Source organism: Saimiri boliviensis, chromosome 10 (genome assembly GCF_048565385.1).
Source record: "Saimiri boliviensis isolate mSaiBol1 chromosome 10, mSaiBol1.pri, whole genome shotgun sequence".
Lineage (NCBI taxonomy): Eukaryota > Metazoa > Chordata > Mammalia > Primates > Cebidae > Saimiri > Saimiri boliviensis.
The window spans coordinates 32,282,410-32,296,454 of record NC_133458.1 but is presented as its reverse complement, the minus strand read 5'-3'; the positions used below and the strand labels follow the sequence as shown (position 1 = coordinate 32,296,454).

Here is a 14,045-nt window from a genome sequence, read left to right as displayed (position 1 = left end):
TTAAAAAAAAGTTGGTCATGACCCACTGAACTCATTTTATGAGAAGGGAAATATACAAGAAACATAAAATGTGACTTCATTCAGTACTCTCTATAAATGAAACAAAAAATAACACATATCCACCATTAATTGGTAAACAGCCAAAAAATTCTGATATTTCATAAAATACTTCATAGACATTAAAATAAATAACCTAAATGTACATGCATCAATATGGGTAAATCTTGAATATAATAATGAATGTAAAAAAGCAAGCTGCAAAAGGCTTGACATAGTACAAAACAGTTTATATAAATTTACAAAACAAAAAATATGCTATACTGCTTAAGAGTTCACATACATATTATAATGAAAGCATAAAAACACTGATGAGAAGGATTTAATCCAAGTTGGGAAAAGTACCTATCTCTGAGAAAGAAGGATTAGAGAAGGGATTGGTTTGGAGTTACATTACTTCTCTGTAATATTTAATTTCTTAAAAGGAAAAGTCTGGAGGCTGAGGCAGGCGGATTGCTTGAACTCTGGAGTTCAAGACAGCCTGGGTGACATGGCAAAACCACATCTTCACAAAAAATACAAAAATTAGACAGGTGTGGTGGTGCTGCGCACCTGTATTTCAAGGTAGTTGGGAGGCTGAGGTGGGAGGACTGCTTGAGCCCAGGAGATCAAGGTTGCAGTGAGCCGAAATCATGCCACTGCAGCCTGGGTGCCAGAGTGAGACTCTGACTCCACACACACACACACACACACACACACACACACACACACACACACACACACAAAAGTGGTGGGGAGGGTCTGGATAAAATGTTAACATTTGTTAATCTAAATCGTGGTTACATAACTGTTGTGATGTTACTTTTCATATTTTTCTGTAAGTTAAAATTATTTCATAACCTAAAAATAAAAAGAAGAATCAATTAAAAGATATACTGGCTTTTGATGATGAAGCTCAAGTAATAAAAAATGTTAAAGTGTCTTAAAATATGGAGTATGAACAGCATTTGTCTTAGTTTTGAAGCAACCAGTAAAAAAAAGTCCAGAGCTTTGGCCAGGCATGGTAGTTCACGCCTATAATCCCAGCACTTTGGGAGGCCAAGGCGGGTGGATCACTTGAGGTCAGGAGGTCGACACCAGCTTGGCTAACATGGTGAAACCATGTCTCTACTGAAAATGCAAAAAAAAAAAAAAAAAAAAAAAAAAATCAGCTGGGCATTTGGTGTCTGCCTATAGTCCCAGCTACTTGAGAGGCTGAGACAAGAGAATTGCTTGAACTCGGGAGGCAGAGGTTGCAGTGAGCCGAGATCATGCCACCGTACTCTGGCCTGGGCAACAGAACAATATTCCATCACAAAGAAAAAAAAAAAGTCGAGAGCCTTAAGGTAATTTTTTTGAGACTTCTAGTAAATGAAGAAGTTCTATTACAGAGTTTAAAATGAGTATTTCCTTTCCTGGTTTAGACTTGTCATGGTGCCCAATACTGGGAAGGTAAATAGGGAGAAGGGACAAAGAGCAAGAGCAAGTGACCGAGGATGAGCAGGCAGAAAGAGAAAGCTCAAATAGTGGCTTATTATACAAGAAAAACAGAATTTTATGAGTTTTTATTTTTTACTTTAATTAAAAATCATTTTATTTTCAAAAAAACTGACTCTCAGATCATGAGTCTAATGAGAGAGATAATTAGACACTGAGCATATAAGAGTAAAAACAGGTATAACCCAGGGATTTAAGTCAGTGGCACACAGTTTCATTTAATGGCTAAAGTTTTATGATTTATTGACAGAACACAGGCAATGTCTAACAATGACTTTACCATACAATTAAGGAGGTATCATGGTTATAGTATAATATTTTTCAACAAGTATATAATTTTTCAATCAGGATTTACACATTATGACAATGACTAATACTTGCTACAAATTTAGAAGTTGGAAAAGAAGAGGAATAGTATGACAAAACATATACTATAATCCAAGGTTTCTCAAATCAGAACATGCCCAGGGTGATTGTTTCATCAAGCAACAGAGGATATCTTATCCCTATCCCCTCCTTCTAAATTTAGAAATCTGTTTATGGCTTCTAATGTATTCTTTTATATTCCAGTTTGCAGTGGCAGCAAATTTGTAATTTAGTGGCTCAGAAATTCTGAAATTCAGTTACTTAATTTTTACTAGGTTTGCAGCTCTGATTTTTTTCTCTGTAACTGGCACCTAAATCCTCACTGTGAAAGAAAACAAGTGAGTACCAGCCTCTGACTGTGGCATCAAAAGAAGGCAGCTCTATGCCTCACACATTGTGTGTACTCTCTCTCTATATGCTTATCAAAAGAACAGATATATGTCAGAAAAAGCTAGTACATCTAAGCTGACACACTAAAAATTTCTGTTGAACATATAGTAACCAATGAAATAAACTAATAAATTTACTCTTGAACGGTTTTTAATTCCAAAAATTTTCTGAGTTGAAAACATACCCATAGTGATGTACTGTTCCTTGTATAAAAAATGGTGCTGAAAGGTCCAAGAGTTCCAGGTCTTCATAGCCAGATCTCACAGGAATTACACTATTAAACTTGTTTGAAAGTTTGCAAATTTCACTGAGTGTACCTCCTGTTAAGAGAATAAACCCTTCCAGTAGTGCAAATAAAATGTAGAAAAAGTACAGTCCTATTAAATAGCATGTGAGGTATAATAAAAGACTAAGGAATTGACAGAAAAAAGACAATGAATGTATGTGAAAAATATTAATTTATAAACTTACAATCCTGTACATTGAAAATAATCAATGGATAAAAATGCTGAGACTTAGGTAAAACATAAAGCCTGTGAAATTTTAACCATCTTTCTAAATTGAAACAAATTACTCTTTATGCCAGGCATACTTTTGGTTCAAATAACCAGAAGGGAATATAAGTTAAGAGCCAAGATATAATCAGATTCTAATAAACTTTCTATATACTAATTAATATCTGGACAAATTTAGTTTTGAGTTTAAAATAAATCTCAATTTTCAGGTCAATATTTCATTTAAATATAGATATGAGTAGTTCATGTTATATGAATTCACATACAAAATTGGTTCATTTTTCCTGGAAAAATTATCACACTTAATTCTATGGCAGAGTAAACATTCAAATGACCACACTAGCTGAGAAGTATTGCCCAATGGCATGCCATTATTAGAAGGCAGTGTCCTTTTTACTTAGTCGACAATGCTTCCTCTCTCCAGGCAAAAGAATAGGATTTAAAAAATACCTCTGTGTTTCCTAAAATTTGGGTAGAATTTGTAATGTCAACATTCAATTATAAGAGAGAAGCACTTCTGGCATAGCAGAGTGAGGACATCCAGAGACACACTTGTCTAAAACAGCAATAAGAGTACTGGCAAAAACTATAAAACCTTTTTTAGAACTCTGGAAATTACCAAAGGCCTTCAATGATCCAAGCCATGTTGAAGGAGTGTTCCAGAAAAATGGCTGAGTTTTTGTAAGAGCAGTGAGCTCTGTGGCATTTTAACTCGCCCTGTTCCCATACTCTTTCCCGTAAGGTCATTGTTATTGGAAGCCACAGTTCTGCTATATCATATTGCAGTCAGATATAAACCCTCATTATGCCAGCTTAAAAACTCAAAACAATATTCCCAAAGCATGCTACTTAAAAGCTTCGTAGCCCAAAAGCTAGTCTGTCTTCTGGAGATGGATACCTAGCTTTGCTAAAGAGACTCCTGCCTACTGTTCAAAACTGCAATAGGTGACCATTCACTAAGTCTTTTCTCTATGAGTCCCTCTTCAGAATTACTATTTCAAAGAAAATGGTGAGATTTCATCTAGTCATTCACACTGACCACACCAGTGTGGCTCTGGCACATAAAGTGGACAACCTTGGTCAAGTTACTTAAACTCTGGTATATCAGTTTCCCCATTTGTAAAACTGAGAATAATGTTACTCTGTAAGATCATTATAAAGATTAAATGAGTTAGTATTTGTAAAGCACATAAAGCCATGAGTGACTACTGGTATCAATATTTTTTGTGATTTCCTCTTAATAAAAGCCCATGAAAGGAAACACCTTGTTGTGTTTGCTACATTACCACTAATGCCTAAATCAGTGACTGGCACACAGTAGGCATTCCATAAACATGTTTTGAACAAATGAGTAAGTTAAAAAAAAGACATTTGCATTCATCTATGTGAATACTAGGTTTCTAAAGGTTTGTATCTGGAGCCATCTTAACAGAGAACAATTTATTTGCAAGCAGTAGACATATTTTAACATGGACTATGGAGACAGAAAGGCCTAAGTTTACATTTTTTCTGACATTTACTAGGTCTTTAATCTTGAGTTCTTCACCATTTTCTTTTGATCTCAGTTTCCTCATCTGTTTGAAAAGGAGATATATTTAGCTTACAGAGGACCTGTTATAAGAATTAAAGATAAAATAGTAAACTAGGTAGTAAAGTGCCTGACACATAGTCTATTTAGTAAATTACAGGTATTAACAACAAATACTATGATAAAATGATTCAGTGACATTACAGTTCCATACAAATTATGTTTCAGAGGAATTTAAATATCATGTCGTTTAAAATATAGTGATAATAATAAATATTATAAACAATTCTATACCCACAAGTTTGGCACTTTAGATGAAATGAATCCATTTCTTGAAAGACATATCTATCAAAACTCACGCAAGGAGAAACAGATAATCTGAATAGGACTATGTCTATAGATAAATTAAAACAATAATAATAATCTTGAAAAAAATCACCAGGCTCAGATCGTTTCAATAGAGAAGTCTACCCAAACACTGAAATGATACCAATTCTCTACTGTGTGTTCCAGAAAATGGAAGTAGAGGGAACGTTTCCTAACTCTTATGAGGCCTGTAATATTCTAATACGTAACCAAATACATTACAAGAATGAAAACTTACAGATCAATTTATCTTATAAACACACATACAAAAATAAATAATATTTAAATATTAAATCAAAAAAGAAAATAATTATTCACCATGACTAAATGAGATTTAGGTATGCAGGGCTGGTTAAACACCCAAAATCAATCAGTGTAATTTATCACATTAATAGGCTAAAGAAGAAAAATTGTATAATCACATTAATAGATGTAATAGAAAAGGCATTTGATAAAATTCAACATCAATAATAAAAATTCTCAGCAAACTAAGAATATTGGGAAACTTCTTCAACTTGATTAAGAACATCATAAAATAGTGACAGCTAAAATTACATTTAATGGTGATATTTTCCACCTAAGATTGAGATCAAAGTAAGAACATTCCCTCTCATTGCTTCTATTCAACATTGTACTGGAAGCCCTACCTAATGTAGTAAGAGAAGAAAAGGAAATAAAAGGTATACATATTAGGAAGGAAGAAATAAGCTGTCTTTGTTTAGAGGAAATCACAACAAAAATTTATGAAATAATAAGCAATTACAGCAATGGTACAGGATACAAGGTTAATAAAAAAAATCAATTGCCTATATATAAGTAACAAACAATTGGTGCTTGAATTTAACATAAAATAATTATCGCCAAAAAAGAAAATACTTAGGTATAAAGCTAAAAAAATGTGATCTATATTTTGTTGGATTTATTTATATGAGGAAAGCTATAAAACCCTAGAGAGATCTAAGAAGATCTACATAGAGAGATAGTCCATGTTCATCGTCAATAACATCAAGATGTTAGTTCTCCCTGTCCACCCTGACTTACAGATTTATGGCAATCTTAATAAGAATCCCAGCAAGTTATTTTTGGATATTGACAAGCCATTATGAAGTTTACATGGAAATGCAGAAGTTTCACAATAGCCAACACAATACTGAAGAAAAAGAAGAAAGTTGGAGGACCAACACTACACAATTTCAAGTATTACTATATAGCTTTAGAAATAAAGATGGTGTGATATTGGCAAAATAACATATAAATAGATTAAAACAGAATAGAGAACAAAGAAACAAATTCACATGAATAAACTGGTTTGACAAAGAAGTAAAGGTAATTCAATGGAGAAGGAACAGTCTTTTTAACAAATGGTACTGGAAAAGTGGACATCTGCATGCAAAAGAAATCTGGACATAGATCTTACACCTTTTACAAAAATTAACTGAAATGCATTACAGATCTAAATATAAAATGCAAAACTGGAAAACTTCTAGAAGATAACAAAGAAGAAAAGCTGAACATTCTGGGAAATGCAAAACTATAAAGATAGTAAAAAGATCAGTGGTTGCCAGAGGTTTGGAGAAGGGGTAGAAGGATGAATAGGTGGAGCACAGAGGATTTACGGGGCAGTGAGACTGTTTTCTATGAGACTCTAATGGTGGGTACATGGTATTCTGCACTTGTCAAAGCATAAATAACTGTACAACACAACAAGTGAACCCTAATGTAAACTATGGTCACAATAAAATAGTGTCAACTGCATTAACCTGGCATGAATCAGTGAGGGCTGCTGCAGGTCCTTAAAGTCTAAGAATGTCTTTGGTTAACTTTGGTTTATACAGTTTACTTTGGTTCATCTCTAAGTCCAGGTCAGTTTTTGATTTTGTTATTTCCTAACCAGAACAGTGTTATACTGCAGTAAGATCCTAGCCCTTGGCTCAGGCTATACTACTTAAAAATATAAAATAAAAAGAGCTCACATTCTTATATTCCTTTTACATTTCAAAGTGCTTTTACATACATTCCAATTTTTTTTCTTTTTTTCAAATAAGGCTTTTTTTTTAAAGAGCAGTTTTAGGTTCACAGCAAAATTAAGAAAAAGGTACAAAGTTTCCTTATGTCCTTTACTCACTTTATTATCACTCAACTACCCTCTTACTTCCCCATTCTCAACATCTTGCACCAGAATGGTAAACTGTCAATTAAGAAACCTATTTTAACAAACCATTATCAATCAAAGTCCACAGTCTATATTAGCATTCACTCTTGGTGTTATAGACTACAGTATATGTTTTGTTCTTAAGACTTCATTTTTTTTTCCTTCTTTTTAAGGAGCAGTTTTAGGTTCACAGCAAAATTAAGAGGAAGGTACAAAGATTTTCCATATCTCCTGCTACCACACATGCTAGCCTCCTCCAGTATCAACATCCTCCACCACAGTGGTACATTTGTTAAAAATGAACCTATACTGACATATAATCACCCAAAGCTATAATTTACATAGGATTCCCTCATTTATTAAAAATAAAACTATATATTACTCTAATGAAAATTAAATAATGTATTTTTCTTTTATTACAAAAGGTTATAACAAAAGAAAAGCCTTAAGGAAAACAATGAAACTTTAAATTTGCCATGAGAAAATATTTACAGTACATATTTTAGATAAATATTAGATAAAAATCAGATGAAAATGAAAAGAAAATGAAAAAACAAACATGACAAATTTCATTTACAGCTTATCAAATTATCTTGTTTCAATGGTCTCTTCCTTGATTTAAATACAATAGATGATTTTCACCCTATTTTTATGAAACAACAGTGACATCCAGAGGCCAAGAAAACAGCAACAGTACATAAGCAATCAGCCTCTTTATCATTACTTAACTAGATAATCAGCTTAGCACTGACAAAATTGAATGCAAACCAACAATATAGTTAAATGTAAACACTAGAGTCTAGTGTCCAATTTCAAAGGTAATTAAGATAAATTTATGTATACGTGTGTATATATATTTGAATCTAGTTAACATACATATTCAATTTTGTAAAATTTAAATATTATTTTTACTTTATACCTACTAGGTAGCCTGTAAAATATATTAAACAATAATTAATTAGGAAAATTATGCAAAAGCAGTATTCTAACAAAACAGTGACTTAAGTATCTTACCTTCTATCAAAAGTAGACATTCATTTGAAAGTGGGAGAATACCATTATTTTTCACAAAATGAACTGCTACTTTTCGTCCTTTTTGATCTTTAGTGGTCCAGATTTTCGAATCATATAATGATGTATTTTGTAGCTTGACATCTGGGGTTTTAGTTGCACCATCTTGTAAAATTATATCCAACTCGCCCTCATGTGGAACTTCTTGCCTAAAATCATTGACAATGAAATGATAGAAATCAATTTTGGTATGAGCTTGAAAACTTCGATTTAACAAGTTATCTAATTAAAAAGTATCATTCTTATATGCAGATGAGTCAGTTACTTTTTCTTAAATTATGTAAATTATGGAGCTAATTCACTTTGCGGAATAAATAACTTTTATTCAATAGATAAATATTTGATATTTTGCGTGTAAGCATATCCAAATCATAATTACATTAACTGCTAGCAATTTCCATGCCTGGTTTTGTGATACAAAGTTATTTATAATTGTTCCTAGCACCATTTTTTTTCTCCTCTGTAAGGAATGCTAAATTTCCCAGTAGGAGAAAAAAAATGCAGTGGCCCCCTCTCTTCACTCCAGTTAAATATATACTGACCACACTTAGGGAAAGGGGTAATTCTAAACTAATACTATTTTCAATTCTGTTTATAATTAATAATTTTAAGAAGTCACACGGTTAAGTATTACGTAGTAGAAATGAGAGAATTTGGAATCAAAAGGTTTATGGGTTTATTTTGGTTCTGTTGCCAACTAACTGTGTAACTTTAGATAGTTTCTGTTAATTTCTGAGATAATGTCCTTATTTGTTTAAAAAATGATCACAGAGAGTGGTTTTATTTTACAAAGCTATATTTTATGAAACTCATTGAGCCAAAATTTGACGATAACTTGAAGAATTATCTAAAATCCTTATATATATATTTTAATCCCAAAGCTGAAATGGGTAAAGACGGTTCCCTCATTTTTCATTTAAGGAGATTTTATAATAAAAAAATCTCCTCAAACAGTATTATACCCAAATTTTGGAGGCAAAAATAAGCGTATATTAATGAACACAGATAGACACAATTTATAAGCATACAAATATATGGCTATGTACATATATACTTATACATTGTGGCACATTTTAGTGAAAACTCAATTTATGGCATCCAAATGATATATCCATCAATTATCTACATTTTCCAAAACATCCTTTTCGATATTGAAAGATAGGCAAATTGCAACAAAAAGATGATGAGCTTTTAAAAATGATTTTCAGAATATGTCTTGAGCTGATTTTCTAGCAAATATATCACAAAACCATTATATACATTTATTACATATTTATATGATAACTGGTGTTTGGAGTAAAGGCATTGAGAAATTCTTAATTACTAAAGAAAATTTAAATTATATGTATTATCTTCTAGTTATTAAGCAGGACAGAAATCTACCAACAAGGCTCTCTATATCACTTAATTAGAAGTTTCATGTAATTACAACTCTTTTCAAAAATTTCAGTTAATAAAGGTTTATATTTAGGAAGATACTTTTGCAACAAATGAGCCAAATATATTCATCATTTATTATTTCTCATTTGCTTTTATCAAAGTGACTAAGCTGAATTTAGATCTAAAAATAGCACCCACTTTTATTACTATCAGAATTTATTCTCTAAGAATTTAGTATTTTACCTAAAAAATATTACCATTCTTTGAAAATATATATATTCTTAATTTACTTATTCCTAAGACACAAAATTATACATATGTGCACATACATACAGAAATAATATGAATACTTTTGTTTTATTATGGAAAATACTCACAGTAAATGACATTTAGGGCAATGAAGTTTAACAGACTGAAATAGTCTTCTGGGCTTATATGACCTCAATTTTGCTCGGATGCGATACTGTTGAGGAGCTTTCTGTTTCAAAATGGCACATAGTGGTGTCCTCTCCAGATACTGATGGTCTGTAAGTACTGTAAAGAATTTTTATATTAAATCATAACAAGAATATTTATAACATGCATCCTCCTGAACCAAATATGTACTATAAAATCTAATTAAGCTCTATTGTCAACTCCATGAAAGCAAGGGTTATGTCTCTATTCCCGGATGTATATCTAAGGCCCACTATCATAGTGCCAGGCACATAGTAGGTGCTCAACAAATATGTACTAATAAATGCTGGATTATCTGGAGAAGAAATAATTGCCTAGTAAGTGTTCAAAAAAAGCATTTTTATATGGGACTAATGGAAATCTGGCTAACAGGAAAAAAAAGCAAGGTTTATTTAGCTAAGAAAATAATATACTAGGCAACAGTTTAAGTTCTAATTGGTGTCTGCCACAACCGTTTGAAGTTCTAATTAGTGTCTGTAACAAAACACATTGGCCCAATATTATTTGCAGGCTCGCTGATGTTTCAAATCAGTTACTTTTTATTGAACCATCATTTATAAAATCAGATTGTTAAGAACAGGAAGGGACATTAAGGGTGATCTGTCATGGGAGTAGTATACTAGTGGAGAAGTAGTCTGGGAAGTTGGAAGGAGGGAGTGCAGGAGAAGGAAGAGGAAAAGAAAGAGGAAGTTGTGTCAAACTGGGGGAAAAAAGCTAGACAAAAGCACTGGGAGCAATTGCCTGGGAAACAGGTACAAAGGGTCTCTCTCCTCAGCTGCTTGTGGAAAGAAGGCCTGGGATTGTAGTGATCAGTTAGTTTTCACTGAGGAAAGTATAAAATTGCTGGTGACCCTTAGCTTAAGGCAACAGCATGCTATACATTCTATCTTAACACTTTCGTGTGTTTTAGAAAATAGAAATGATATACAAATCTTATAAACTTCATTGGCGAAAACAATGCCTTTCAGTATCGAGCTTTAAGCCAATGAAATTCTTGTAGAATTAGTTTTCCTTCAAGGAACAAATGGCCACGAGTTTACAGTGGAACATTTTACTGTGGTGGCGATTGTTTTAAAAAAACCGTTGGCGGACCTGATGAATTTAGTGTAAATTGCTATACAGTGATAACAACAATTGCCTCGAACTCATATTTTAACCGGAAATTTTTAAACATTCATTTTAAAATGATTTCAAACTTAAGGAAAATTGCATTAACAATACAAAGACGTTCTATAAAATCTTCACGAAGATCTACCAATTGTTAACATTTTTGCACATTTATCATTGTCTTTTGGTCTGTTTTTATCTCTGTCTCTCACCACAAAAATATTACTGAATCATCTAACTACCAGACATTATGCCTCCTTTCCTTTAAATTCTCCAGTATGTATTTCACAAGAAGACATTTTATTGACATAATTACAGGGCAATTTTCAACATTAGAACATTTAACTGATTTACAACTAAAATCAAATTAATAAATATTACTCAAATTTCTCCAATTGTCCTCAAAATGTTCTTAGCATTCATTTTATTTTCAAGTGTAAGATCCAATCCTGGACCATGTATTACACTTAATTCTCATGTCTCTTTAGACTTCTTTAATGTAAAACAGATCCTCAGCTTTTCTTCGTCTTTCATGACACTGATATATTTGAAGAATACAGGCCATTTATTCTGTAGAATAAACACCAATTTGGGTGTGTCTGGTTCTTCCTCAGGCTCAGATTTAGCTTATGCATTTTTGGCAGGAATAATGGATAAGTGATACTGTGTGCTTCTCAGTGTATCACATTGAGAGGCATACAAAGTGAATGTTACTATTAATGTGAACCTAACTTTACTTAGCTGGTAAAGGTAGTGTCCAATCACTTCTCTCCTAAAAACTTACTGTTTCCCCCTTGTATTTAATGAAAATATACTAGAGAAAATATAAATATCTCATTTTTCTTCAAATATTCTGATAGTTTAGAATCCACAGATTCACAACTATCTCAACAATTATTATAATGGGTACAAAATGGTGATGTTTTTTCTAAGTTCATTATCCCTTTTATATTTGTTATTCTACTTTAAGAAAGATATTTCCACTTAACTCCATATATTTTCTTTTTCTTTTGTTAATTATCATCAACATGGGCTCATGCATTCCTATTTTACTCAATTAGTACTAATATTATTTATTTTGATGCTCAAATGTTCCCAGATTAGACATATTCTATCATAAGCCATTTGACAAGTTTCATTAACTGAGAACCTCCTTACTTTCTAGTACTACCAGGTTACTCCATACTAATCTTGTAATTCCCCTGTTCTAGTTCTGAAATCTGCTGTTTCACGAAGGAGCCCTGATTCCTTTGAGAGAGAGAGATATTATTTATAACCCAAGATCTGTGCACTAGGTGTGCTTAGTGCAACTAGAGTGCTGCTGCTTCTATGCCCTTTCATGGAGAGAGAGACAGGGTATATATGAATACACATTCATACTGATACGCACACACACACACCCCTACGATACAAAGGAATGCGTATGGGTGTGAATATATATGTATCATACATACACACAGCTACATCTATTTCGGTATTTATCTATAAAATCTGAGTACATAATGGCACCTCTAATTACAATACAACATTACAAGCTTTTATCAAGCCTTCTCCCATTCATATTTGTGTCTTCTTTCTGCAATTTGAGAAATTAAATTTTTACAATAGCACATTTAATATATTTGTGCTTAAAATATTTTTCTGAAAATTGTTTTAAAATCTTAGCTGATGTAACAGAAGGAGAGTATTTGATAGACACATTATCATTACTAAAATTAAATTAAAATTCTGAGGCACATTGTAAGGAGCTTCTTTATGGTACACTGCTAAATGCATAGTGTGACAGAATAACTCTTCATGTAATAGCTTAAGTCATGTAACTCAAACAGAGATACATGATTTAAAATATATCATGTATTTAATGTTTAAAACATATATCTGTTTTATGAACAAGGTAGAAGAAGAAAGTTAAATATGGACATACTTCAGCTTTCAAGGATATGTGTTCTACTATTAGAAAGAAATGTATTAGTTGGGAAATACAGAAGCAGACTTTATTATCATTACTGTGCCCATATCTCAAAAAGGATACACAATCTTACTTGTAGCAGATAGCTGTTGACATCTTTCTACCTCGTATAATGATACTGACCCAGAGCCTATAAAAAGGAAAAGGCAAAAGAATTAAGCCAATTACAACTTCAGTGTAGAACTGAAAACTATACAACATTGCTGAGACAAATTGAAAAAAATATAAATAAATGGTGAGATATGCCACATTCATGATTTAGAAGACTCAATATTGTTACCAATTCTCTCCAAATTAATCTGTAGATTCAGCATAATCCTTTAAAAAATAGCAGAGGCTAGGGTGGGCACAGTGGCTCACGCCTGTAATCCTACCACTTCAGAAGGCTGAGGTGGGTGGATCACTTGTGGTCAGGAGTTCGAGACCAGGCTGGCCAACATGGTGAAACCTCTTCTTTACTATAAATGCAAAAATTAGCCAAGTGTGGTGCACAAGCCTGTAATCTCAGTCACTCAGGAGGCTGAGGCATGAGAATTGTCTGAACTCAGGAGGCAGAGGCTGCAGTGAGCTGAGATTGTGCCACTGGACTCCAGCCTGGGCAAAAGAGCAAGACTCTACCTCAAAACAACAACAAACAAACAAATAGCAGAGGTTTTATTGTGGAAATTGAAAAACAGATTCTATCACCTATGTGGAAGCACAGAAACTAGAATATTAAATAACATTTTATAAAAGAAGAACAAAATTGGAGGACAATGTACATGACTCCGAGGCTTACTATAAAGTTACGGTAATTTAAGACAACATGGCGCTGGCATGAGGATTGACAAATAAATCAACTGAATTAAATTAAACAGAGAGCCTGGAAATAGGCCCACATTTGCATTGTCTTGATTTTTGACTAAGCAACACAGCAACTGAAGGGGAATGCAAATGGTGCTGCAAAAACCTGAAATTTAGTATGGGGAAAAACGCATACTTCACACTATACTAGTAAGTATTGAATGGAAAGCCTAGACATAAGCTCACATTTATACTCCCTTGATTTTTGATAAAGATATTAAAGCCATCTAACAGAAAAAGGAAACAAATGATGCCACAACTAGAAATTCCTAAAGAAAAAATGTCTACCTTATATCATGTGACTAGGTATTAAAAAAGAAACAAACTAGTGATATATGCAACAATGTAAATAAATCTCAAAAACATATA

At 32.7% G+C, this 14,045-nt stretch overlaps 1 protein-coding gene across 14 annotated transcripts in view; it reads right to left on the bottom strand.

Moving 5' to 3' along the window:
• The window catches only part of POT1 (protection of telomeres 1), a 157,375-nt gene that overhangs the window by 51,876 nt on the left and 91,454 nt on the right, over positions 1-14,045 (bottom strand). For all 14 annotated transcript variants that reach the window (XM_074379122.1, XM_074379119.1, XM_074379120.1 and 11 more), the window contains exons 11-14: positions 12,907-12,963; positions 9,679-9,835; positions 7,865-8,070; positions 2,474-2,609 (exon numbers count right to left, since the gene is read on the bottom strand). In XM_074379122.1, the coding sequence (XP_074235223.1) occupies positions 2,474-2,609; positions 7,865-8,070; positions 9,679-9,835; positions 12,907-12,963 (556 nt within the window). The remainder of the gene's footprint in view (positions 1-2,473; positions 2,610-7,864; positions 8,071-9,678; positions 9,836-12,906; positions 12,964-14,045) is intronic.